Source organism: Cyprinus carpio, chromosome B21, assembly GCF_018340385.1.
Source record: "Cyprinus carpio isolate SPL01 chromosome B21, ASM1834038v1, whole genome shotgun sequence".
Classification (NCBI taxonomy): Eukaryota; Metazoa; Chordata; class Actinopteri; order Cypriniformes; family Cyprinidae; genus Cyprinus; species Cyprinus carpio.
This window is the reverse complement of record NC_056617.1, coordinates 6,756,936-6,782,773: the sequence shown is the minus strand read 5'-3', so window position 1 is coordinate 6,782,773 and position 25,838 is coordinate 6,756,936. Positions and strand designations below refer to the sequence as shown.

The 25,838-nt window shown below is 34.5% G+C and overlaps 3 protein-coding genes across 21 annotated transcripts in view; 1 reads left to right on the top strand and 2 right to left on the bottom strand.

The window, feature by feature from the left end:
* Positions 1-7,129, top strand: part of cast (calpastatin) — a 31,340-nt gene extending 24,211 nt beyond the window's left edge. For 17 of the 19 annotated variants that reach the window (XM_042747994.1, XM_042747996.1, XM_042747990.1 and 14 more), the window contains 15 exons: positions 425-475; positions 737-811; positions 967-1,029; positions 1,209-1,295; positions 1,412-1,528; positions 1,662-1,775; positions 2,381-2,497; positions 2,582-2,686; positions 3,088-3,180; positions 3,276-3,317; positions 3,440-3,565; positions 3,654-3,737; positions 3,925-3,957; positions 4,324-4,429; positions 5,442-7,129. In XM_042747994.1, coding sequence (XP_042603928.1) covers positions 425-475; positions 737-811; positions 967-1,029; positions 1,209-1,295; positions 1,412-1,528; positions 1,662-1,775; positions 2,381-2,497; positions 2,582-2,686; positions 3,088-3,180; positions 3,276-3,317; positions 3,440-3,565; positions 3,654-3,737; positions 3,925-3,957; positions 4,324-4,422 — 1,206 coding nt within the window. In that variant the 3' untranslated portion in view covers positions 4,423-4,429; positions 5,442-7,129. The remainder of the gene's footprint in view (positions 1-424; positions 476-736; positions 812-966; positions 1,030-1,208; positions 1,296-1,411; positions 1,529-1,661; positions 1,776-2,380; positions 2,498-2,581; positions 2,687-3,087; positions 3,181-3,275; positions 3,318-3,439; positions 3,566-3,653; positions 3,738-3,924; positions 3,958-4,323; positions 4,430-5,441) is intronic. The other 2 variants (XM_042747992.1, XM_042747991.1) reach the window with 2 other exon arrangements.
* A 4,135-nt stretch (positions 7,130-11,264) lies between these two features.
* Positions 11,265-15,113, bottom strand: cd8a (CD8a molecule). Its single transcript, XM_042748009.1, is given in 6 exon segments — positions 11,265-12,084; positions 12,203-12,242; positions 13,034-13,138; positions 13,482-13,577; positions 14,197-14,505; positions 15,050-15,113. Coding segments are annotated over 6 exon segments (645 nt in total). The 5' UTR covers positions 15,099-15,113; the 3' UTR covers positions 11,265-12,038.
* A 6,181-nt stretch (positions 15,114-21,294) lies between these two features.
* cd8b (cd8 beta) lies at positions 21,295-25,023 on the bottom strand. Its single transcript, XM_019063008.2, has 7 exons — positions 24,879-25,023; positions 23,328-23,678; positions 22,741-22,827; positions 22,563-22,649; positions 22,237-22,270; positions 21,821-21,872; positions 21,295-21,736 (listed from the first exon to the last, which is right to left on the bottom strand). Exons 1-6 carry the CDS (start codon positions 24,922-24,924, stop codon positions 21,854-21,856), a joined length of 624 nt encoding a protein of 207 aa, XP_018918553.1. The 5' UTR covers positions 24,925-25,023; the 3' UTR covers positions 21,295-21,736; positions 21,821-21,853.
* Between the last annotated feature and the right edge of the window lie 815 nt (positions 25,024-25,838).

The following is a 25,838-nucleotide window of genomic DNA, read 5'->3' as shown; positions in this document are numbered from 1 at the left end:
TTGTGGCGCAGATGACACAGAAGAGCATACGCAGCATACTGTGATATGGAGAGACACAGAGGAGACTGTTGACACAGGAATTGTTGAATAAAGTCATTATTTTTGTTTTCTTCGCTTACAAAAAGCATTCCCATGGCTTCATATAACCCAGATTGCACATCTGATGGCAGATGGAGTACGACTTTCAGACTTTATACCTTTTTCATGGACCTTGACACTGTTATTTATCAGTCTATGGGACAGTCACAGGCCTGTTTTCATCCAAAATATCTTAAATTGTGTTCTGAGGATGAACAAAGGTATTACGGGTTTGGAACGACATGGGGGTAAGTGATTAAAGACAAAATTTTCATTTTGGGGTGGAGTATCCCTTTAACATTAGTACACGTTCAAACGGTTGTTTTACCACTAATTATTCATTCAGGAAACAAAGAAACCTGCTGGGGTTCCTGAGAAAACTAAAGATGTTCCCAAGGTAGGAAAGCTGTTTTTCTGCTGTTGTTTGTGACCATTTGTTGTCTTCCTGTTGTTAAAGGGATAGTTCACACACAAATGAAAGTCATCATTTACTCAAACCTGTATGAATTTGTTTCTTCAGTATGGAATGCAGCAATTAACCAAGTATTCCAGAATGCTTTGTAATAATGCATTCTGCAAATGCAAATAATAATACATTTGTGTTAATGTTTCTCTTGCACAGATTAAGATGTTTTCTGTCTTTCTAATCTTCTTTTAGCCTAAAGTGGATGAATTATCAGCACTGGATGCTCTGGCAGGTGATTTTGTGGCTCCTGTACAGTCTGTGCCTAAGGTCGGTTTATTGCTCGATTTTTATCTGTGCTATTATTATACTTAGTCCAGTATCTCCTGTATTTGTTTTTATTCAGAAGATGATTATTCTATTCTATTCTATTCTATTCTATTCTATTCTATTCTATTCTATTCTATTCTATTCTATTCCTGTAGGTTTCTTCGGTTGCTCCTAAAACTGTTCCACCAGGCCCTCCACAAACACCACAAACAGATGAGGTACTGCAAATACTGGACAAAAATATATTCACAGAAGTCACACAGATACATGACATTGGTCATATTAAGCATATCAATAGTGTTTATTGTGTTTTACTATTAGAACCAATGTTCATCTTTTTGGACCCTACAAATTTTTAGCATCTCTCTTTTTCTGTCCTGCTCTCGCATATGTTTAGGACGCTCTCAGCGCTCTGGGTGACATACTGGGTAAACCAGAGCCACCCAAAAAAGAACCCGAACTCAAACCCAAGGACATCGTTCATGTAATAATCCTATACTTCTTATGTTTTTAACTTACTGGTGTGAGTTTGGCATAGATGTCATTGGTACATTTCTTGGTGATTTATTTTTTTTAATAACTGAATGTTTTTTTGAGCAGGAGAAGGATGTGACATCAAAAAAGGGAGTTCGTGTTGGAGAGAGAGAAGATACGCTCCCACCAGATTACAGATTCTCAGAGGAAGAGCTCAAGAAATATCCTCCTCCTGAGAAAGAGGTAATAACGCTGTCATAGTCTTCAGCATAGTGTGACACTGATTGTCTTTCAGAAAGTCTAATGGATGTGTGTGATGATTGGTCACTGTTGCTGGATTCTGTGATTTGATTGGTGGATGCTTCTTGTGTCACAGCCGTCCTTAGACACTACTGAAGCTCTGGATATTCTGTCTGGCGGTTTTTCAACCCCCTCTGCAGCATCGGCTGCCAAGACATCTGTTTGTCCTGCCTCTAAGTCTCCTGCTGAGGTGAGATTCATGGATGTCCACATTGGAAACAATCATCACAAATGAAGTCTGTTTAATATTTCAATTGTTCATCCAACACCGCAATGAGATCAAATGGCTGTACACTACTGTTTAAAAATTTGTGGTTTTTTTTAAAGAAGTTTAAAGAAGTCTCTTATACTTACCAAGGCTGCATTTATTTGATGATAATACAGCAAATACAATTATATTGTGAAATTTAATTACAATTTTAAATGTTTTCCATTTTAATATATTTTAAACCTCTTTGTTCAATTGGTGCTGAAGAAACATTTTTATTATTATCATGAATGTTTAAAACGGTTGTGCTGATTAATTTTATTTAAGAATTTTTTTGTTTGGAAACTGTGATACATTTTTTTTTCCAGGATTCTTCATTTAAAAGAACAGTATTTATTCAAAATATAAATATTTTGTGACATTATAAATGCTTTACTGTCACTTTTGGTCATTTAAATGCATCCTTGCTGAATTAAAGTATCATTTTCTCTTAAAAAACATTCTTACTGACCCAAAACATTTGAATGGTAGTATATCTCCATGTTTATTTAAACCTCTCTCATCTCTTTTCTCACTCTGCTCTTTAGCCTTCAGATTCTGCTTCCGATTTCGCTTTAGATGCTCTTGCAGATGAATTTGTCGCTCCTTCTTCTGCATCTAAAGTTCAGTCTGCCGTCTCTGGCCCCCCACATGCTGACAGACAGGTAATGTCTAATGTATCCATGTTTATGCATATTATACATTTTCACACTTTCCTTCTATACTGACTTACTCTTCTACTGTTTAAGTTGTCAGAAGGTTCCTCATCAGCTTTGGATGCCCTCTCAGACACTTTAGCAGACATTAAAGGAGCCCCTGAGCCTGCCCCTGTCCCAACTAAAGACGTCGTTAAGGTACCACCCCTTTTAATGACCATTAGTAACCATGTTTTAACCATTTATTGAAATTAAGCTGAAATTATAAACAACATATTAATGAGTAAAATGTGAGGAGAGCCACCAAACCTTGTGCTTCCTGCCATTGTGTGGTGCCTGCCACTCTGCATATCCTTCCAAAGCATGCTAATATTAAAAAAAAATCGCTGAAGTTAATTTTAATCAAGTCTCCAAATGGTTTGTTTGGCAAAGATGCTAATTTCACATGTGAATATTTACATATGTTTACATACGCCGCTTAAAGGCACAGCAGAAAAAACAATTTAACTCAACCTAAAGGGAAGGTGAAAATTGTCATGTAAACTAAATTATGACAATACTTGATCCTGATGTTCTCACCATCTTTCTTCCCACCACAGGAAAAGAATATAGTGGAGGAAAGAGTGAGTAAACCAGGTGAGAGAGACGACTCCCTTCCACCTGATCATCGGTTCACAGAGGAAGACCGCAAGGTGTCTTTTCCTTCTCCTTCATGTTTCCGTACCAGTGGATTTCATTTAGAAATACTTACACAAATTTTACACTTATTCTTCGGTCTTCACCACAGGCATTTGTAGCAGCAAATCAGAAAGACGTCAAACCAAAGCAGGTACTTTTTTATTAATGCAGATTTATAGATACCATTTTACAATTTATTAATAACTGCATTTCTGAATTTTGATCATTAAGAATCACTGTAGACATTTGACTGTCTGTCTGTTCATCTCTCAGACATCAATCGATGACACATCGGCCCTTGACATGCTGTCTAGTGATTTTTCTTCAGTAGAACCCGTGAAGCCCTCAGCACCTGACGCCCAATGCTTCACCCCCGAACCACAACCGCCAACATTTAAGGTACCACAAACAATCCTGCAAAAGCAACATCCCTCTAAATTCTTTACACAAATTCTGTGTTTAATTTTTTATCTGTCTGTGTTTTCAGGCATCAGGTCCAGTTTTTGACGAGCTGGCGGAAAAAGTGATTCCCAACCTGACTGACCCCAAAGCTAAAGACAGCAAACCAAAGGTAAAAACCACATTTGACTTTCACATATTATTATTTTGAAGTCTAATATTTGAAAAAAAGGCGAGGGAGATAATAAAAAGTAGGATAAATCTGTGCATGCTGATTCTGAAAGAGCACCAGGGTTTTCCCCCAGACCCTTCATTCTGGTTCAAACCAGTTTATATCAGGGGTCTCTATCTGATTACAGGGAAAGGGTGCAAAACCAAAGTCTAAACCAAAGGTAGGTTGTATTTGGAAATGAAATGCATGAATCTGGTTCTTATACTGTAGCTTTGACTCAGCATGGAGAACAGCAGCATGGAGAAACACAAACTCAAAGGAAAAATCACTCATCGGCTGAATCACAAGCACATGGCTGTTTATATTCATATTTGCTGAAAACCTGGTGGACAGTTTGCATTAAGCACAGTGGCTGGTCTCAAACGCTTTACATTAACAGCTTACAGAATTCATTAATCTTACAGTATTGTCCATGTCTTTTTTGTGGCACTGCTACAAAGCAACTTTCCTATTTTTCAACCACATGCTTGCATGAAAGGATTTTATGCTTGGTTTGCATACTTTAAATTCTGATTTTGTGTCCCAGAAACAGTCAGTAGAAGATTCATCAGCCACGGAGAAACTGCCCGGTAAACCAAACTCAGATGTGGTGCCTTCACCGTCCACAAAGAGCGGAAACAGATAGATCGCACGTCAGTATATTTACAAACTTCTTTGAAGTTAAATTATATATTTATGATACATTTATACTACTGGTCAAACGTTCAAAGGTTTGGGGTCAGTATGATTTTTTTTTTTTTTTAAGAAATTCTTACTTTTATTTAGCAAGGATGCAGTAAATTGATCAGAAAGTCATTTATAATGTTATTAAAGGTGCTGTGTGTAGGATTGACACCTAGAGGTTGAACTAGGTATTGCACATGGGTATTTTTTTCACCCGGCCCCTCCTCCTCAGGCTTGACACGCAGGTTGCCAGATTGACGACACCAACAGGTGTTTGGCAGCTTCCATGACTAAAATGAAATACGCTGTGTTTTCTGCCAACTGGCAAACCGGGGTGCCGAAATACAATTGGGTAAACTGGCAGTGGGCTGGCTACACAGACCAAAACAGAGACAGACATTCTAAAACGGAACGCACATTTTCAAAGGAGAATAACTGACTGTAGCATTGTTTTTCAGATAAACAAGTATGTTAACTTAGCATGTTTTTTATGCTTTATTAGAGTCAAACAGCACCTTTTAAGATTTGTCTTTCAAATAAATGCTGTTCTTTTAATGTATATTTAAATTCATTTGAAGATCATAATAAATAAAAAAAGTAAAATATATAAAAATTATTAACAAAAAAAAAACAAAAAAAAATAAAATATAAAAATAAATGTTTCTTGATCAGCAAATCAGCATATAAGAATGATTTCTGGAGGATCATGTGACACTGAAGACTGGAGGAATGATGCTAAAAATTCAACTTTGCATCACAGGAATAAATTACATTTTATAATATATTAAAATTAAAAACGTTATTCTAAATTGTAGTAATATTTCACAATATTACTGTTTTTAACTGGATTTGGCAGGAGAGCTTTTAAGAAATCTTACTGACTCCTAACTTTTAAACAGTAGTGTGTGTATATATATATATAATATTTATTTTATTCTATTATTTTTAAGTTTTTATTTTATGCATTTTTTTATTTTTCAGATTTATGGTGCGTCTCCTCATCCCTAACACAAGAAACCATTAAAGGGAACTGCTCAGACAAGAAATATATTTTATGGTGGACATGGAGTGAAACTAAAAAATGATAACTGCACAGAGACACTTAAATATGTATTTTCAGAGCCCCCTTCTCTTCTTGTCTCCTAAAGCCAAGCAAAAATAAAAATCTTTTATCTCCTTGTGATTGATAGAACATGTATATACGGATAGGATGTTTACATCAAGCGCATGTATTGTTCTATTTTCAGTCATCTGTTTTTGGTGTGGCATTGTGATATAATATTTCCCACAGTAAAAAAAAAAAATATATATATATATATATTATGCCATATACAATTTTTTTTTCTTTTTTTATCTTTACTGGGGGTCTCTCTACAGTCTTCCTGTTCACAGAGATGAAAGTCTGTTGCTGTTTGAGGATCTATTGAGACACTAGTGTACAGAGATGCCGTAGGTTATGAGTTCATCGTTTACAGTACAGGAATTGCAGTAGATGACCATGATTTTGAATGCTGTTGAATGTCTGAATAATGATACAAGTCAAAAAAGGTTTGTATGGGAGGTGCTTTTCATTGTAGTTTGTTTCCTGAAGTGCGCTTACAAGGATGCTCTCGAAAATAACTGTAAAATAATATTGCAAACACTAAATGCCCCATGTGCCTGTTTTATCAAAGCCTTGGAAAATAATTTGGATATCTTCATGTTGCACTGTAAAAGTGTTTTCCACTTGATTTTAGGGTGAAATGAGAATTTTTTTTAGCTTTAGCTCAAAGTTTAAAATGTATTTTCAGAACCACTAGTAAGTTGACAGGAGTTGCATTAGATGTGGTGGGCAAAGTCAGAATCTTTCACTTTCAGTTTAACTCACTTGTGTTGGTTTTAGGGCAACTGCAACGTTGCCGTTTTGCTTAACATCAGGGCTCACTCTTTGATGCCTTGAAATGTTCAAATAGCTTTCATAGCTGATGATAGAAACCGAAATATGACCTTTAAACCCAACAGTGTCTTTCGAAATTTTTTGCTCATGAAATGTTGAACAGATCCAGATGGGTTTTCCTAGAGCGTTCTAAGACGTTGTGTACTAGTCACAGGATGGTATTTTAACGAAGGGATTTTTACTCATAAAAAAATAAAACAACTTGTTTGTTAGTTTGGATTGTTCTGTTCTTAAAATCTTTATGCAAATAAAGATGCAATGATGCGTTTTGGTTACAAAGAAAAAAAAAGTATTAAATCATCTAAAATCAATGTTTTGAAAGATTAAATTTTAAAGCTCTGTAGAAGGAATAGTCATGAAAGGGAAACTCATTTTAATGTTACGTATTGAGAATTGGATGAAATCTTTAAGCATTACTGGACTTTCCTGTGTCTTACTGGATCTATAATGGGGTGTCAAGCAGTTCAGAATGGTCAGTTGGGTGTGGTTTGAGGTCTGGAAAAATAAAAAAAAATTTGGATTGTTGAACAGAAACTGAACTGTTCCTCAAAAGATTTTCATTGTCCAACAAAAACTAAAATCTTCAAAAGTGTGCTGCATGTTAAATTTGACCAAAGCACAAGACTACTTACTGTGTTATGCAAGTGTTGTGACATTGACTTGTTCTCTGAAGTCTGAGAAAAAAAAAGGATTTGTTAAATTTGTTCAATAAACAAATTCAGTTAAAAAGTGACAGTGATGCATTTTTTAAAATGTAAAAAAAAAAAAAAAATCTGTAAAGGCAATGTTTGAAAATAAGTGTGACTTAGATTATATTAGTATTAATAGCACTATCACATTTAAAATGCCACCTGTAGGTGCTCTCTTCTAAAAAAAGGAGTTTCAATTATAACTTTATTAAAAAAGAGTTAACTTCTAATATTTGTATTTAGTAATATTGAAAACTACAGCTGTCATCTGCATGCACACTTGCACAGCACAGCTATTGTTTCTCACCATTGCAAATAATTTATGATTCCTGTGACAATAATTGTGGATTTGTTTTAATTATCTGTGTTCAATACAACAACTGCCCACAGTTGCTTGCTTGTTCTAAAACTTATATGGCCTATAATCAAAAAAAAATAATAATAAAATTAATAAAAAATATAAATACACCATTGCACTTTGCATTCATGGTTGTGATTTACAGCTGCAGTACAAATTGTGATGATCAGCAGAATGAGGAGAAGAACAAAGGCCAGAGATGACAATATCCAACTGTCACAGCAGTTAAATATCTAATCACTACAAAGCTGTTTTATATACTCATTTCCATCTTTCAAGTACTCCTACGACACATCAAGTGTTATTATTGTTACTACAGTCATGGCCAAAAGTTTTGAGAATTACATAAATATTGGAAATTGGAAAAGTTGCTGCTTAAGTTTTTATAATAGCAATTTGCATATACTCCAGAATGTTATGAAGAGTGATCAGATGAATTGCATAGTCCTTCTTTGCCATTAAAAAATAACTTAATCCCAAAAAAACCTTTCCACTGCATTTCATTGCTGTCATTAAAGGACCTGCTGAGATCATTTCAGTAATCATCTTGTTAACTCAGGTGAGAATGTTGACGAGCACAAGGCTGGAGATCATTATGCCACACTGATAACCATAGAAACCCACAAATAAAATCTTAAAACCATCATTACGCTTCAAAATCATTGTTCTTCCATTGTTAACCATGGTGACCTGCAAAGAAACGCGTGCAGCCATCATTGCGGTGCATAAAAAAATGGCTTCACAGGCAAGGATATTGTGGCTACTAAGATTGCACCTAAATCAACAATTTATAGGTTCATCAAGAACTTCAAGGAAAGAGGTTCAATTCTTGTAAAGAAGGCTTCAGGGCGTCCAAGAAAGTCCAGCAAGCGCCAGGATCGTCTCCTAAAGAGGATTCAGCTGCGGGATCGGAGTGCCACCAGTGGAGAAGTTGATTGAGAGCATGCCCAGTCGAATTGCAGAGGTCCTGAAAAAGAAGGGCCAACACTGCAAATACTGACTCTTTGCATAAATGTCATGTAATTGTCGATAAAAGCCTTTGAAACGTATGATGTGCTTGTAATTATATTTCAGTACATCACAGAAACAACTGAAACAAAGATCTAAAAGCAGTTTAGCAGCAAACTTTTTGAAAACTAATATTTATGTAATTCTCAAAACTTTTGGCCACGACTGTACATACCATGGTTTTTGCATGAACAACTGTTTTTTCTTTAGTTACTATGACAGGCTTTGGATCTACTGGATCAACATCTGAAACATATAATATTAGCAAAAGCATTAGGGTCACAGATATCAAGTGATTAGTTTTGTTTGCTTTTCAGTGAAAATATCTGAACAACCTCAAAAAGGTACATTTGATAATTAAACTTGTGTAAGATTATAAAATTATTTTAAAGTATTCTAAGTGGATCTATTTATTTTTCCCATTATCAAACTTTTTTTCTTGTTTTAGGGCCGTTTCATAGTCAACGCATCAATACGCATACGCGTCCCCAAGGCTACGCATCGTTACGCTTCGGCCACCATTATGCGTCGGTGCGTAGCCAAATGTGTCGTCCTAGTTTTTGATACGCGACGCGCCGATGCACGCAATACTATGCGTTGTCGGTGGGGGCGACATTGCAAGTATTGTACATTAATTCAAGTATATTATGTTTACAGAAGAAGAAGGTTTGAATACAATGGCGGGCGAAGAGGGAAAATTATGCGAGCTTATATGTATAACATACAGGGGGCAAGGAAGTCGACCGGAAGTTGAAGTCGGCCGCGTGCCGCCATCTTGTAGCAGAACTTCACTTGCGTTAGCATCCCATTGACTCCCATTCATTTTGGCGTCACTTTGACAGCGAATAACTTTGCATCTGAGGGGCGTTTAAAAAAGACTCCATTTGTCCATTATTTATTTCTAAAGATACATGACAATGTATAAAGGGGCTCCATTACCTTCTATGTTACATTATGGCCCCGTAGAAACAGTTTTTGTGTAAAAAATAGGCTAACGATTGCGTCATAACCAGCGACTCTCTGTCGCACAGTAGAGAAATTACCGTACAGACAGGAGGAGAAGCTCGCAGGCAATCGGGGAGACGTCAAGAGATATGGCGTACTGGCGTTACATTTTAAAAATACTATACAAAATAATTAATCAGAATACTTACTCCTGCTCACTCAGGCCAAAGAACTCCCCGCTCAAGCTCTCCGTCTCTGCAAGATCAACGATGGCAGTTTGCACGCACAGCTACTAGAAGAATTACATCTGTCAGACAGGTTGCTGACGTCATCAAGCTTAGTTTGAGTCTGCGCGTCAGAAACGGAAGTGCTAAAAATCGCTAAAAACGGGCTTCACTTGTCCCAATTGAGTTCCAATGGGGTCGCTGTGTCCATTTCTTTTACTGTCTATGATAACATACCACCGCCTATCTCTGCGCTGCCTTTGTTGCCGCCGATGTAAAATCAGCAATAGAATGCACTCCTCTTCATTGTCATTGTGATCTGAATATCACGTGACTCGACTCTACTAATATCACCCGACTTTACTACCCCTGTTGCGTTAGCGGTGGTATTGCATACCCGCATCGCGCGTGACGCTTGCGTCCACTGTTTAGACTATGAAAGGGAGCGCGTCGTTCGCGTCGCTCGCATTGCTTGCTCGCGTTGCTCGCGTTGACTATGTAACGGCCCTTAAGCATTAACCTCACTGTATTGTGTTTTACATTTATGCTTTTAACAAGACAAATCAATTTTCTAATGTAAGAAAGTTGCTTCTCTGATCTTGTTTTAAAAATGTTTAAATAATTTTCTGGTTAATGTTAAAATTCTCAAATTTTACACTTCTGGAGAATCAGAAAAGCAAATGCAGAAGTGATCACCGTTTCTAATTTAACCTAAAATACAGTTCATAACAATAAACAATCAGATGCTCACCTGGTTTTCCTTTAATGTCTTTCACTTCTCCAAAGATGAGTCTATTGTTGTTCATGGCTGTGCAGGTGTATAAACCACTGTCTGTATGAAGCCAAACTAGCCTTACCATTTGTGTTCACTTTGTATTTTGCTGCATTAACATTAGCCTTTACATCTGTGCTTTTAACACAGAAAAAAAACACTTCACCAACCAATTCAGTTTATCTGAAACCAGAATGTAATGACGCCGGGCTGTTCGGGGTCACAATCGACTGTTACCTTACCTCCTGTCCTTCTCAATACATGTAGTTAAGTGCAGAGTCTCTTGGAAATGAAGAAAATGGTTAAGAATAGATGAACAAAAACAAGACTGTTTTAATGTGTGAAACAATACTAAGTAAAACTGATTTGAGTTGAAGAAAAAAAGCTTAAATTGAGTCGATCTGTCAATCCTTTACACTTCCATGTTTTAATTGTAGGCCTACAATACTATGAACAAAAAAAATGTTAATCACCATATAGACAAAATAGCATAAAATATAATGCACATTTGATGCATTTTTTTTCATTTTCTAGAAGAAGAGGAACAAAACTACTGAAAGAATGAAAAAATCTCAATCACAAAATCAGATGTAGGCCTACCACAAACCCGCGCGCAAACCCCCCTCTGCAGTTGTTATACAAGTGCTGTGTTTATTTTGTTATTTGTCTTTTTTACAGGCATCAGGTCCAGTTTTTGGACTGATTCCTAAAGCAAACCAAAGGTAAGAATCACTACACACGTTAATTAACATATGTGTACGATGAACAATGATTTTAAGGACACAGAAGTATCACTAAAAGACATTTTTCAGATATTAACTTTGGCTCCTGAATGACAGCAGAGAAAAAACAAACTCAAACTACAGTAAAAATCCCATTCAGTGACCATTCCATCGGCTGAAACACAAGCACATGGCTGCATTTGGTCATATTTATTCATCTGACAGAGTCTGCATTGTACAACATACACAATTCCGTATTTTATCCACATGGTGGTGCTCTGCTCTCCCACAAAGCAACTTTGGGTTCTCTATAATAAAAATGTTAATGGTAAATGGTGTTCAAGAGCTTAATTTGAAATTCTTCACATCACTTGATATGGGTGTATAATATGGTTACTTTATTTTTGTTTATTTGCAACTGAATTTAATTGAATGTAGAAATAGACATCAGCAGGAATGCCATTCGTTCTGTGAAGCTGATATCTCAGCACAATGTATGAGACTGTCTGAGGTTCTTCATAACACTGACAGCCAGCAGATGGCAGATTTCTCTTGTAAACAGATTACAATGCAACATGACACTGAACATGATGGAATTTAAAGCTTAAAATGCTTTTGTAATGATTTTTTTTTACATCACTTATTCAGCCCCATTTAATAAGCCTACATCGAAGCAAAGAAAAACATTCTGATTACTGTCAATTTATTAAATGTAACCCTAAACGATACAATGATATAATGACTATACAAAACTCACTGGAAAGGACATTTTTTTGAACATTTTCACTGTGAAAGATTAAAAGATTAGGATTTAAGGCTGTACAGTTTAATTAACCATGAAACTGCTTTTAAATGTGCTTATTGAGAAAAAAATGAAATCGAGGATATCTTTAACCAGTACTGGATTTCATTTCTTTACTGAAACTAGAAGTGGTTGTTGGGAAGTTTTGCATGGCCAGCAGGTCTGGGTCTGAAAATGAGGAATTGAGATTGTTGAAAAGAAATTGTACTGCACTGATGACACTTTGTGTCACTGTGCAAGAAAAAACAAACAAACAAAACAAAAAAAAAAATAACACAAGACTTACTGTCTTTTGTTATGGTGGGGACATCGTCTTGTTCTTAAACCTGGAGAGGAATGAAACATTTTACAAAGATTTTTACTAAAATTAAAAACAAACATAAATCAGCGACATTAATAGATTCTTTTAAATAAATTAAAGTGCAATTAAAACTTTCAGCAAAATTGAGAAAAAAAAAAACATTTCCAAAACCTAAACAATCCACATGCAATGAAGGCAGTTTCTATGAACATGAGAGTGCATTGGAAATATATACATATATGTGATTAAAATGTATGCATGTTTTATGTATGGAAATATGTTAATGTAAAACTAAATTAGTGTCCTCCTACTGGGCTCGCATAATGACCAGACCCCTTTTTCATTTGTTTAGTATTAGCGGGATCACAATTTTTAAAATGCCTCTTATAGGTGCTCTCTACTCCAGGTATGTTCTTATTAATAATATAATGTATAAAATATAGGTAATATATAGCCTATTCTTATAAATCAGTCCACATATTTACATATTTGCCTGTGTGTTTGCCTTTAGTAATAGTTTAATTGTTCTAAATAAATAATCATGTAGTAGTATTGAAATCTTACATCTTACAGCTACTGTTTCTCACCATTGCAAATGGATTTTGCACATTTCAGATTCCTGTGACACTATATAATTGTGGATTTGTTTTAATTGACTGCGTTCAAGCTATAAATTGAACTAAGAGTAACTGTGTGCAGTTGCTTATTTGTTACAAAATTTATATGGTCCATAATCAGTTTTTCAAAAAAAAGTGCAGTTAAAAATGACCATTATCTTTTGCAGTATGCACAGTTTAAAAGGTGGACGTGACTTACGGTTGCAGTACAAAATTGTGAAGATCAGCAGAATGAGGAGAACACCACAACCAGCGACCAAAGATGACAATATCCAAGTCTCACAGTTGATGCTGGGCTTAGGGTCTGTGAACATATACGCATCTTAATCATTACAGCACTGTTTGATTATATACTAACAGACACACACACACACACACACACACACACACACACACACACACACACACACACACACAAAAACAAACTCAACATCCCACTCTCTCACTCACACACACCACCAAAAAAACACACACACACACACACACACACACACACACACACACACACACACACACACACTCTCTCTCTCTCTCTTACACACACACACACACACACACACACACACACACACACACACACACACACACACACACACATTTTTATGCTATGCTATATAATATGTATATAAATACATAGTCAAACAAACCTTGTTTTTGACATTTACACGGTGGTTTTGTCGTAATCACTGGTGTTGCAGTTTTTGGTCGTTCCGGATCCTTTTTTGGAGGTGGTGTTACTAAATCTGTAACAAAGATATAAGCAAAAGCATTATGAACACAACTATGATCCCCTATATTCTTTTATTTGCATTTTCAGTGAAAATATCTAAACAACATTAAAACAAGATACATTTGAGAATCAAACATTTGTAATATATTAAGAATGGTTTTCAGATAATATATCTTAAAGTTTATACTTTGTGCTCCTTTAGCATTATTCTAAACATAAACCTTACTGTTTTTTCTTTTCTTTTCGTTTTTGTGAAATCTATACTCGCAACAAGACCAATCTATTTGCCAGTAAGGTAACAAAAATGAACTTCATTCAAGAATCGTCCACTTTAAACGATCAACGAAAACATTATTATTGTATGTAATTTTGCTTCTCAATTTAATTTATTTGTTTTATGTATGTTTATACATATACATGTGCACATACATACATATATATATATATATATATATATATATATATTTATATATATATATATATATATAATATGTGTGTGTGTGTGTGTGTGTGTGTGTGTGTGTGTGTGTATTTTACATGACTCTTTTGAAGAGTAAGCAGACAAATGCAGATGCAATCACTAAGCAAAATAATTAATTCCATCATAATGTTTAGAAAAAGCATTTTCTCACCTGGTTTTCCTTTAATTTCTTTCACTTCTCCAAAGATGAGTCTATTGTTGTTCATGGCTGCGCAAGTGTATAAACCACTGTCTGTCTTTTTCTGGAAAGACTGAATAGCCAAACTAACCTTTCCATTTGTGTTCACTTTGTATTTTGCCCAATCAACATTAGCCCTTACATCTGTGCTTTTAACAGTGAACAAATACTTTGCACCACTTCAGTTTATCTGAAACCAGAATGTAATGACGCCGGGCTGTTTGGGGTCACAATCGACGGTAACCTCTTGTCCTTCTTCGAAGACGTTATCTGCAAAGCCCCCTAGAAACAAAGAAATGTTTTAAATGAAGAAATACAAGACTTCAATCCATATGTGAACCAATACCATCTGGAACAGATTTAGATAAAAAAAACTAAAATTATTAAAAGTTAGAATAACTGAATTCTTCTGCACTCAGTGATGCAAAAATATAATTAACTTATAGTTTTACTATTGAATTAACTGAAATTTAGCTTTTCACAACTTTAAGCATGATAAAGCACACACACACAAATATATATAGATATATATTTCTGAACTGTATCATAATTTCCATGCTGTTTTTATACTAAAACAAAACTGAAAGTCGAATTAAAAATATATATATATATTATTTTACAAAAATAAAACCCACAGTTAAATGAATGTAAATTGGCTGTAAATAATGTGCATATATTCACTTCTAGGCAAAATTTGAGTTATTATTTGACTTGTATTTGATTTACGCTAATCAAATGATCGCAAGTGACCTGTTTATCTCATACACTTTCATAGCTGAAACATTTCTGCAATATAATATTATATACAAGAAAATGTTCTACTTACCACCAAAGAGGGACAAAATCATAAAAAATCCAATGCATATTTGATACATTTTTTTAAATTCTCAGCACAGACATTCAGTTCTTCTACAATACCAGGAACAAAACAACTAAAAGGATGAAAAAAATCTCCCCGTCTGCCCCTCCCAAACCCTCGCTTTCATTTTCATGGTTTTCAACTACTTACAAATTGTACTAAAGAAATTAAATGTCAAAATGTACTATTTGTTTTGTTGCTATTAAAATGTATAAACTATTTTATAAGTATAAAATATAGAAAATATATAGGCTAACATTTAAAGAAAATGAATGGACCACAAACGCAGAAAAAAAATGAAACATGAATAAAGAAAATAATGGACACGCAGCATAAAAATATAGAAATGCAAATCAACTTCTAGTGTACATAAAAGTATACATTTAGATTAAGGATAAGGTTTATTTCTCTACTTTTCTGCCTAAATTAGTTAAAATGGATCTATTCTGTAAAAATGCATAGACAGACAGACAGATAGATAGATAGATAGATAGATAGATAGATAGATGGATGGATGGATAGATAGATAGATAGATAGATAGATAGATAGATAGATAGATAGACAAATAGATAGATAGATAGATAGATAGATAGATAGATAGATAGATAGATAGATAGATAGATAGATAGATAGATAGATACTATTGGGGTAAGTTGTCACAAATGTGTTCATTTAACAGCCTATTAGGTTTTAATCACAATACAAATTGTAAAATAATTAGGCAATGAATCATAAAACAAATCAAGAAACTGTGAAATTGAAAATGTGTGCAAAAAAGTAACCTACCAAGTAGGTCAAATAAGAATAAAATTAGGCTATCGACATCATCTCACTAAATGATCTGGTAAAAAAAATAGCTCGAATTCTGTAAGAATATTAGAGTATGAAAAACATCTGAATCAGTGTGGATCATTTTTAAAAGTTCGGTCTATAAAACAGGTGGCTGTTGTTTTGTAAGTGGCTTCTATTGTCGGTGCAGTGGTGCAGCATGCGTGCACCTGAAGGGGGTCTGCATGCACCATGCAGCAGCGGCGCGCGCAGCTCTTTGATCGCGCGTCAAACCACATGAGTGACGCGCTCTGAGTGAGTGGGGCTGTACGTGTCACTTCGGTGCGCAACTTTGGCCCTACAACGTTCAGTCAGCTTTGAAAATGTGACGTTAGGGTGTACAAAGACCTATACATGGAATGTTTTTGTTTGTGGCGTCCACGCGATTCATGTTTTTAAGATCTATTTATGCACAACTATGAAGTGTGAATATTGTCACACTTACTTTCAAAGACGTTTATGTTTCTTTCACTCTCATTCACTCACACACGTCTTTGGAAATCGTAGTCAGGAGGATATACAGTATGGTTAATTGGTGTCATAGTGATTTGTATGAATTCAGTTCTCCTCAAGTTCACACTAATGTAGTTCATCACATTAACTGTCAACATGCTCTTCTAACGTTTGAGGACCTCGAAGAAACACACTTTTTGTCCTAACTTGAAACTGTGACCTAAAATCTTCATTTTGTAAAATATTTAGCTCGAAAAGTGTGTTTGTGATATCTTATCTCGGTGGGGGAAAACTCAGAAAGGTCTGCAGTATCACCCTGACGTCATGACAGGATCACAGTGTTTCTGAAGAAGAGTGGAAAGATGTTCATCGCTTTGTAAGAAAGATTCAGACCACCTTTGTTCTGGAAGCGTTCAGCGAGTCTCCAAATAATGTGAGAATGGATGAGAATGATCCCACATCATAGTTACATCACTGGCAACAGCGCCACCTTTCTTCTATGTTTCGCAACACGGTCTGACGTCATATAGCCTATTTACGTCGCCTGGAAATTAACGTGACATTCACATAGGTCATGTAGTTTCACAGTGGAAATATGAGTTTATGACATTAGCAACAAAAACAAATCTGTTGACGAATCTGTCAGGTATACACATTATGTTAAAAATAAAATAAATAAATAAAATACATAATATAAAATAAATTAATCAAATTCATAAAAGAAAATTGACAATAATGATAAAAATCATAACAAGAATTATACATTTATAAAATAATGAAGTTAACAAAACAATTATTGCTGTTATTTTATTAAAGTACATTAAATGGTCTCATATTTTTATTAAATAATAATCATATAACAAATGTTTTATAAATATATGACAATATAATTGAATAATTATTAATAATAATTATACAATTACATCATAAAACTGCAACAAAATAATATTTTTGTAATAAATAATAAATCATGCATGTTAATCATATTTTCTATTATTATTATTTTTACTATTATTATTATTATTATTAACGTTGTTGTTATTTACATATATACAATGTGAGTTTAATATTTAAAATGACAAGTTTCCTTGATATTTATATTTTATATAAATCCAAACAGACTTAGTACTTATAATAATAATAATAATAATAATAATAAAAATTGCATCATAATACTGCAACACAATTTTATTATAAAAAATTAGAAATGTAATTGTTTAAATTAAGTGTCATTTTATTTAAATGCTATACATGACTCTGGAGCACAAAACTAGTCATAAGTTGCACAGGGACATTTGTAGCAATAGTCAACCATACGTTGTATGGGTCAAAATGATCGATTTTTATTTTATGCCAGAAATCATTAGGATAATAAGTAAAGATCATGTTCAATGAAGATATTTTGTACATTTCCTACCGTAAATATGTCAAAACTTGATTTTTTGATTAGTAATATGCATTGCTAAAAACTTTAAAGAAGATTTTCTCAATATTCTGATTTTTTTTTTTTTTTTTTTTTTTTTGCACCCTCACATTCCAAATTTTCAAATAGTTGTATCTCAGACAAATAGTGTCCCATCCTAACAAACTATACATCAATGGATTTATACATCAGATGATGTACAAATCTCAATTTTAAAAAAATGTACCCTTATGACTGGTTTTGTGGTCCAGGGTCATATACATATACAGAAATTATATAAGATATTTACCTGACTTACTATCTGATCATTACATTGAGTTAAAATGATTAAATTAAGTAAAAATAAATCATTTTTTGTACACTATTATACAAAAAACAACAACAACATCAACAACAACAAAAAAAACACAATCAATCAGAAAGTTCATTAACATTTTCCAATTTACAGTTCAATGTTTGTGAACAGCTGACCTAATAATACAGTACTCGTTATAGAAAATCCATTGGTAAAAACTTGAAAATTAAGAAAAAAACAGTTTCTTTTTCATAATCAAAAACAAAATGTTGACCCATCTTTAAAGGGAGAGTCTGTTTTTTTATATCTGGCAGGTGGGTGTTCAGGAAGACCTCCAGTCAAACGGAGAGACGGTTTATGACAGGCAGTCCACCCTCAGTTTCCATAGCCCCCCATTTAGCTTTGACTCACTTTCTCAGTTTGGGTAATTTCTCATCATTCACTGATTTCTTACCTGGGGATCCCTGTCTGACTCACCAAAAGAACCTGATCTCAGAGATGTGGGTCTCTGACCCAAAACACAGCCCAGACAGAGGTGAAGGTGAGGGGGATGGGGGTTACCTGGGGATTCCTTGGAGAAAGAGGGCCAACTCATCCTCACGCGCACCACAACAGAGGAATATTACATTCATATTACATACAGCTGCCCACTCCAGAGAGCTCAGTTTAGAGAGTGATCAGTAAAACCAGACTTTCAGTCACTGCAGCATTAGGATTCTCTTCAGTTCAGGTGATTCAAACACTGTATCCATCAACCTGAAGCACAGAGGGAGGGATCACAGTAGTTACAACAGATCATAACCTGATGTAAGTAGAATTGGCTTCTTGGTAACATTTGTATACCTTTTTGTTCAGCTGCGACTTTACTTTTGGTCTCAGTGCTGTATGTGGTAAAATATTAATAGTAATTTCTGTATTAGCTTATTATTTTTCATTCAAATTCTTTTCATGTTTCTCAAAACCGCTGTATTATTAAGTAGAGCTGCACTTTTTAGAAATGTGACTGGCATGTTTTTTCTAGTTTTTTTTAATTGTTTTTAATCAGTTCTCGTAAGGTGTAGAGATGATGTTTGCAGAATAAACCTGATACTTTAATGTTTACTTCAATGTCATTTGTCGTGTAAAGATAAATGAGAGGTGTACAGGTGTAAAAGGTGTACAGACATGATAGTAAACAGAAAATCGAAGGGATGTAAGTTTCTGAACACCACCTGCACTCTGTCCACTTCACAGAAATGTATTCACGATGGGATGTCCCTCATAATTATGTCTATCAGTGTTGATTTTAAATTCGAAATACATTTTGATAAATGTTCTTGTTTTTCTAGAACATTCTACAGTTGTGTGATTATATTTTACTACTGTATTACTGCACGGAATAATAATTATATTTAATTACAAGGATGTTTACAAAAAAATCTAAAATAATGCAAGCTTGTACATACGTTTTTAAAGCATATATATATATACTAAAGTAAATGGTATAGGAAAAATGTTTGAAGTATAAAGACTGAAATTGTAATTTCTTGTAAAACGTAAAACAACTTCAAAAGGTCATTTAGTTTTACAGTTTGTGTGTGTGTATATATATAATACAATTTATAAAATATTATATTTATATCTAAAATTACCTTTGTTTAATAATGAAATATCACATATTAAGTGATTTAAGTATATTTTAAATGTTAAGCTTAACTGAAAGTATTAACTTTTGGCACTAAGGCTTAAGAATATTAAATCCTATGTATGTTACCATAATTTTATCATTTATTTGCTGTCATTTTTAACCCGTCATAGCCGAAGGTGTTGGTCTTGTGACCCAACATGAATACCACCTACTTGAGGCACAGAACACAGACGAACTCGACTAAACATGAAAATACAGATGGTAAATTTTGCACACAGTCTAACATACTGTAAATACAGTAATAATGTTTTTGAAAATTGATCATGCTTTCAAACTTATTTCTTGTCAGATTCTGTCATGAGTAGTGTACAGATGCGCACCAGTGAAGACGAAGATCACAAAGAAAGCCAATAAGATGCCATGATAAGAATCTTTCTTTTTTCTGAATATTTGCACCACGTTGTAAGCGAAACCCAAAGTTAGCCCTTAAACATATTCATTTTTGCATCTGAGAAGAATTTCCACTTTATTAGCATTACATGAATTTTCACAGCTTATTCAAGTTTACATACCTGATATTTGCTGTGAGTAATGTGCTATGCATTCAATTTTTTTCTTTGCTTTAAATTAGGAATACTGAAAGAACAATTGCAGCAATGTATTACTCTAAATGTAATTAAAATACTTTAAAGTTTTTTTTTTTTGCACTTTCTATATTTGTATTGAAATAAATAATATTCTATGTATGTATATGAATGTAATGTACTCTGCTTGCTTAGTGGAACAGAAAAACATTTTGTTCATTGAACATGTACATGTCATTTTGTACAATCAATAAAGAAATAAAACTGATGGTTTAGAATAATGTTTCTTTTTCTTTGACCTTTATTGTACTCCATCTATTTATCTATTTAGTATTTATTTATTTTGAAAACTAATGAACTAATGATAACATGCTTTAGTATAGAGACTGAACTAAACCGTGTAATGGGGGTTTTGTGTTAACAGTCTGTGCCTGTGACGCTCTCCATGCGGCAAGGTCTGTGGTTTCTCTGTGGTGGTTTTGTTTTAGTGTAGCGCTGAAGAGCTCAAAGTTGAACGAGCGATGCGAGAGAGATAATGCTCTGTCTTTTTGCACAGGAAGAGGTTTGTTCATTTGCCTCAAAGTATCAGGAAGAACAGCTGCACATGAATGGCAGCACAGTTACTCTCATACCCACATATATTTTTTTGTTTATTTGACAGACCTTTTATTTATTTTTTGAATGTAAAAAATAAAGTGTTAAATTTATCCATATTTGACTTTTATATGAGAAAACATAAAAACGTGTTCATTTACCAACTTTTTGCTGGAGTTTTGTGACTTTTACTGGATGTTTCCAATTCATTTCTCCTCATATTCTTTTTCTGGCTTTCTGGCTATGATCACATAATATCAAGTGATATAGTTTCATAACGAGAACACACACCCGCAGAGAGGGAAACTTCATAACACCCAAACACCCTCAGATATGTAAGACGGGGGACACCATAAAACCCTATAAAACAAAACAAGTGTCATCAGAGAAATAACCCACTCATTTAATTTAAACTTGATTAAAATAACTTTAATGAGCATTACACGAAAGCATAAAATGTCAGCATATGAGATAAAAGAACATCAAAATGAGAAAACTGTACATTCAGTCACAAATAAAGCATACTGTACTGGCAAGAACAAAACTCAAAGCTCGATTAAGACAGATGAGGTTAGTCCAAGTCTAGAGTGAGTTCAGTTTTGTGATGATCCTGCTGGTATTTTCTGCTCTGGTTTAATTCAGTCAAGTAAGACAATGAATCGAATTCATTAAGTGGACTGTTGGTTGAGTAACGTCTGATGAAACACTGAACTATAAATTTAAGCTATTATTTTTATATACACACATTTTTTACATTCTAAAACCCAATATATTTGATTTGTGTGAAGCCATGGCAAAATTTCGGAGACTTCGACAGGTCCTCACTTTGGAGAGAAAAAAGACCACCAGCTGCAAATGCACAAAAAAATAGAGATTGTTATATATAAGACAAAGACTGTATTTACAAAAACATGTTTTAATCCAAATGCTTACATTTGTTTGACATGAAGAGTGTGTTCTTCCACCTCATCGCAACTGATTCGTCCTATGGAGAAAATGACAAAGTATATTTTTAAAAAGTTGAAAAAATTTCTTAAAGCTCATGATACTGTTAGAAATAGGCAGAAAGTTTTAGAATGAGTCTAATACGTCAAACTGTTGAAACAGAACAAATGCAAACGCACATGTAAAGGACTTTGATGGGAGATGCCAGTGTCTCAAACGAACATTAACCCACAGCAATAACCTTTTCGTTTTTTGCTAATTTTCATGTTTGAAAGGCCAAAAGCTCATTTAAGAGACATTTTAGTAATAAAAAGCATTAATTAAAATGTAAAAAAACAAAAACAAAACAAAAAACAATGAAAATCTCATTACGTAGCAGCACGTTGATGTATTTCTTGACTTACTTGGTAAATCGATGTCTACACTTCTTAGGTAGACCTGTCCCAATATATAAAAAAGAAAAAAAAATTATGATGTGCATATGAAATTTTAGATAAAATTCCTTTATTATACAGTAAACTATTTATACTGTTACTAAATTATAAGCACTGTGAGGTAGAACTTTAGAAACTCTCACAATGGACTTCTGAACATCTGAAACTACATAAACATGTTACATGGCCAAACTGAAGTTGTTAAGTTCTTTCATTGACCATTGTGATGTACCAGTGTGTACATCACAAAGACATGTGCAATCTCTGTGTGTGTATGTGTGTGTGTGTGCACTCACGACTAAAGTAGTAAAGTGTGCCAGCAAGTGTAATGGCCAAAAGCAAAAGAGCACCAATGCCCGGCCAAAGCACTGATTGTTCACAGCCTGCAAAACGTGACACAAACAAACCAATTAAACTAAACAGTATGAAACAGCACAAAATCAGTAACATCTAACAGCACGTCTCAGTCCGTACCTTTAGGAGACATGGGGGGTTTGCAATTACAGGTCTTCTTGGGTGTCTTGGTCTTAACTGTTGGCGGCTGAACTGTTGGAGGATTCACTGGAGAACAAAGAACAGAGAACATCAAGACAGAACATATGTAAAACTAGAAAATTTTGCACCCACAGTGTCCAGCAACTTGACAACCAAGTCAATTAACATGAACGTTCCAGACTAGAAGATCGAAGACAGGTCAAGGCCTGCTTAAACTAAAAGAACTCTAGGATTCTGAGGCCAAACATCTCAGCATCTTTGAACACTTCACTTCTACTATTAGTCATTTAAGATCTTGAGATGCTCTTGAGCACCAGGAAAGACGTGAATACTTGTATAACGTGTATATTTGGAAACATCTCCAACTTAACACCATGTAAAGATCCTCTCACTTTAGGGATGGAAAGTTCATTGCTAGTGTGATTTTACTAATATGACTCTGTAAACCAACATTTGGTGTCTCAGATTCACTGTGACTTTTTTCATCCTGAAATCTTCATTCACTAACACCATTAAAGAAAAAACTGGGTAGGGGACCAAAACAGAGAAGGAGAGTGCTGCTATACCTCCAGGCATTATGTAATATCCAACAGGCATAGTATTTTTAGTTTTAAACATGCAGGAATAGAAGCCGATTTCATTCTCCTGTAGTCCTGTTATGCGCAGGGTGTAGACCACCCTCTGTCCGGAGGACACCAAGCCCTTGAAGCGAGTGGCGGACAGGTTTTCTCCATGTCGCTCTCTGCCAGCGCTGTTACAATACAAGAGGAACTGAAGAGTCTTTGTCCTCTCAAGGTATCGGTACCAAAAAACCTCCTGGCAGGAGTGATCTGGACATTCACAGGTGATAGTTTCCGAGCCGTTGATTTTGGTGTAGAGAACATACGGCGTAGCTTGAATGGTGGCCAGTGAAGCCGCTAAAGGAGAAACAAATAGAAAATCATAAGTTCTGCTTTGTTCGTTATGCACATTTTGATTTTTGGGTTTAATGACAGTTTAGCGTCTGAATGGTACCTATTCAAAGGGCACCGACATACAGTATTAAATCAGATATTTTTCAGCTTTTTTTCTATGCAGAAAGTACAACAGTAAAAGATGACAGGTTTATAACAGATTTAGAAACTGTGGAACAAAGCAGAACAGAAAAGGCTGAAAGTCCCTTTCACAATAAACCATACAGAACTAGATACACATAAGGCAGTAATTTCCTTGTTATGTAAGAATGGAAACCTGAATAGACAGACAGTATGCTTATGGGCAATTTGTGTTGTCTATATTCTCTTGCAAAATAGTTTTCCTCTCTTATCAGTGCCTGGGGGGAAAAAGCACATATTTTTTGCCTTGACACTTTCAGATATGCTTATGTGGGCATAGCTTCATATGCGAAGAAAACATTATAGTTCATATGTCAAAAAATATCCATTCACGCAAATTACAACATTCAGTTTGGTATAAAATCCAAAATAGGTTGAGAGTGTGAAAGCATAAAAAGTGAGTCTTTAGTGAATCAGATTTAAGTTGCAAAGCGATTTTTGTTTAACACTGACTTCGACAGAGGAGATCATTCTAAAAAACCAGCAACAAACAAACCAGAGCGAAAATGTTTAAATAATAATAAAAAGAAGAATATGCATGAATACAAATGAATATTTATTTTACATTAAAATATATTTGTATGCAAATGAACAAGCTGTTATTTTACATGAGTGTGAGAGACTCAGTTATTAGATTACCTGACTTGTAGCGCATTATTACACACCTGTGATAATTATCGGAAAACTTTTATATGTTATCAAATGTGAAAGCATTGCGTTAGCAAAATCTACAAACACTTACATCAAATCTCGTAATTGCCTAAGGATGTAAACGTTTTTGGGCCTACAACGCAGCATTGATACCTTCACACACCATGTTATTTTAAAAGATTGTATAAAAATACCATCTTTGCAGGATGACATACATTTATGACAGTTTTCAAACTAAAGATATAAAAGTTATCAATTTACTTTGACTTCTGCAGATGTACTCACACTGAGCTCATATTACTGTATCACTTAAGTCTGATCACATTAAAAGTTTGACAGGTCTTAATATAGAATGCAAAAGAGAGTTCTTACCTGCCATCCATATGAACAAACCAAAGCACATGCAAGAGAGGGTCATCCTTGGACGTCTGTGTGTGAGCTGTCAACTGGGTGTCTGTGTTTTCCTTTCTGTTCTTCATGTGTCATGCAGAAGGAGGGCCTGCAGTGTGTGGGGCCAATGAACCAATTACTGACAGCCTATCAGAGAATGAGTCAGAGGAAACACACAGAAGAAAACATCAAGGAAAAATCAGGAGGCTTTTCGGAAATACACAAATTACAAGTTTCGTTTGCAAGAAAATAGCAGCTATTGACTATGTTACATGCAAGCGCATATCATTTCAATAAACCCTCTAAAGTACAAAGTCATATTTCAGAGTGCAAAGCGACAGCATTTAGGCTGATTTTCTCAATTCACTTTTGAAAATATATAAATTATGATGTTTTAGTCATATTCAGTTGATTCAATAGACATTTTGAAGACCTCAACGTATAACCAACATGTTGTTGGAAAGGTATAAACCAACGTAGTTTAATCTGAACTCACAAAAGAGATCTAAACAATCCGAAAATCTATTTCAATAGCTAGAAATTCACATATTTAGAAAAACCCACTGGTCATTCTATAATTTGTGTAGTTCGAGTGAATGTTAAAGGACTTTGTTTTTCTCTTTAATCTGAAACTAAAAGCACAGGTTTGCTGAACCCCAAACGTCTTTCCTAAAATGATCTTTAACCCAAATGCAGGTGTGTGACCTGAGGAACACCTGCTTCTGTCCACAGAACACAACAGCTGGCACTGTATTAAATCAAACACAAACACGTTATATAAAAATGCTTGTGATATATATCGGGTGAGAGTGAAATTAATCACATTCTCAACCAAACACACTGCCGATGCTGATTAATGAAAAAAATCACTTAATTAACCAATACCCACATTAATACTGAAAAAGCACTGATGGTGGCATATAATCAACAATATTGTGCTGT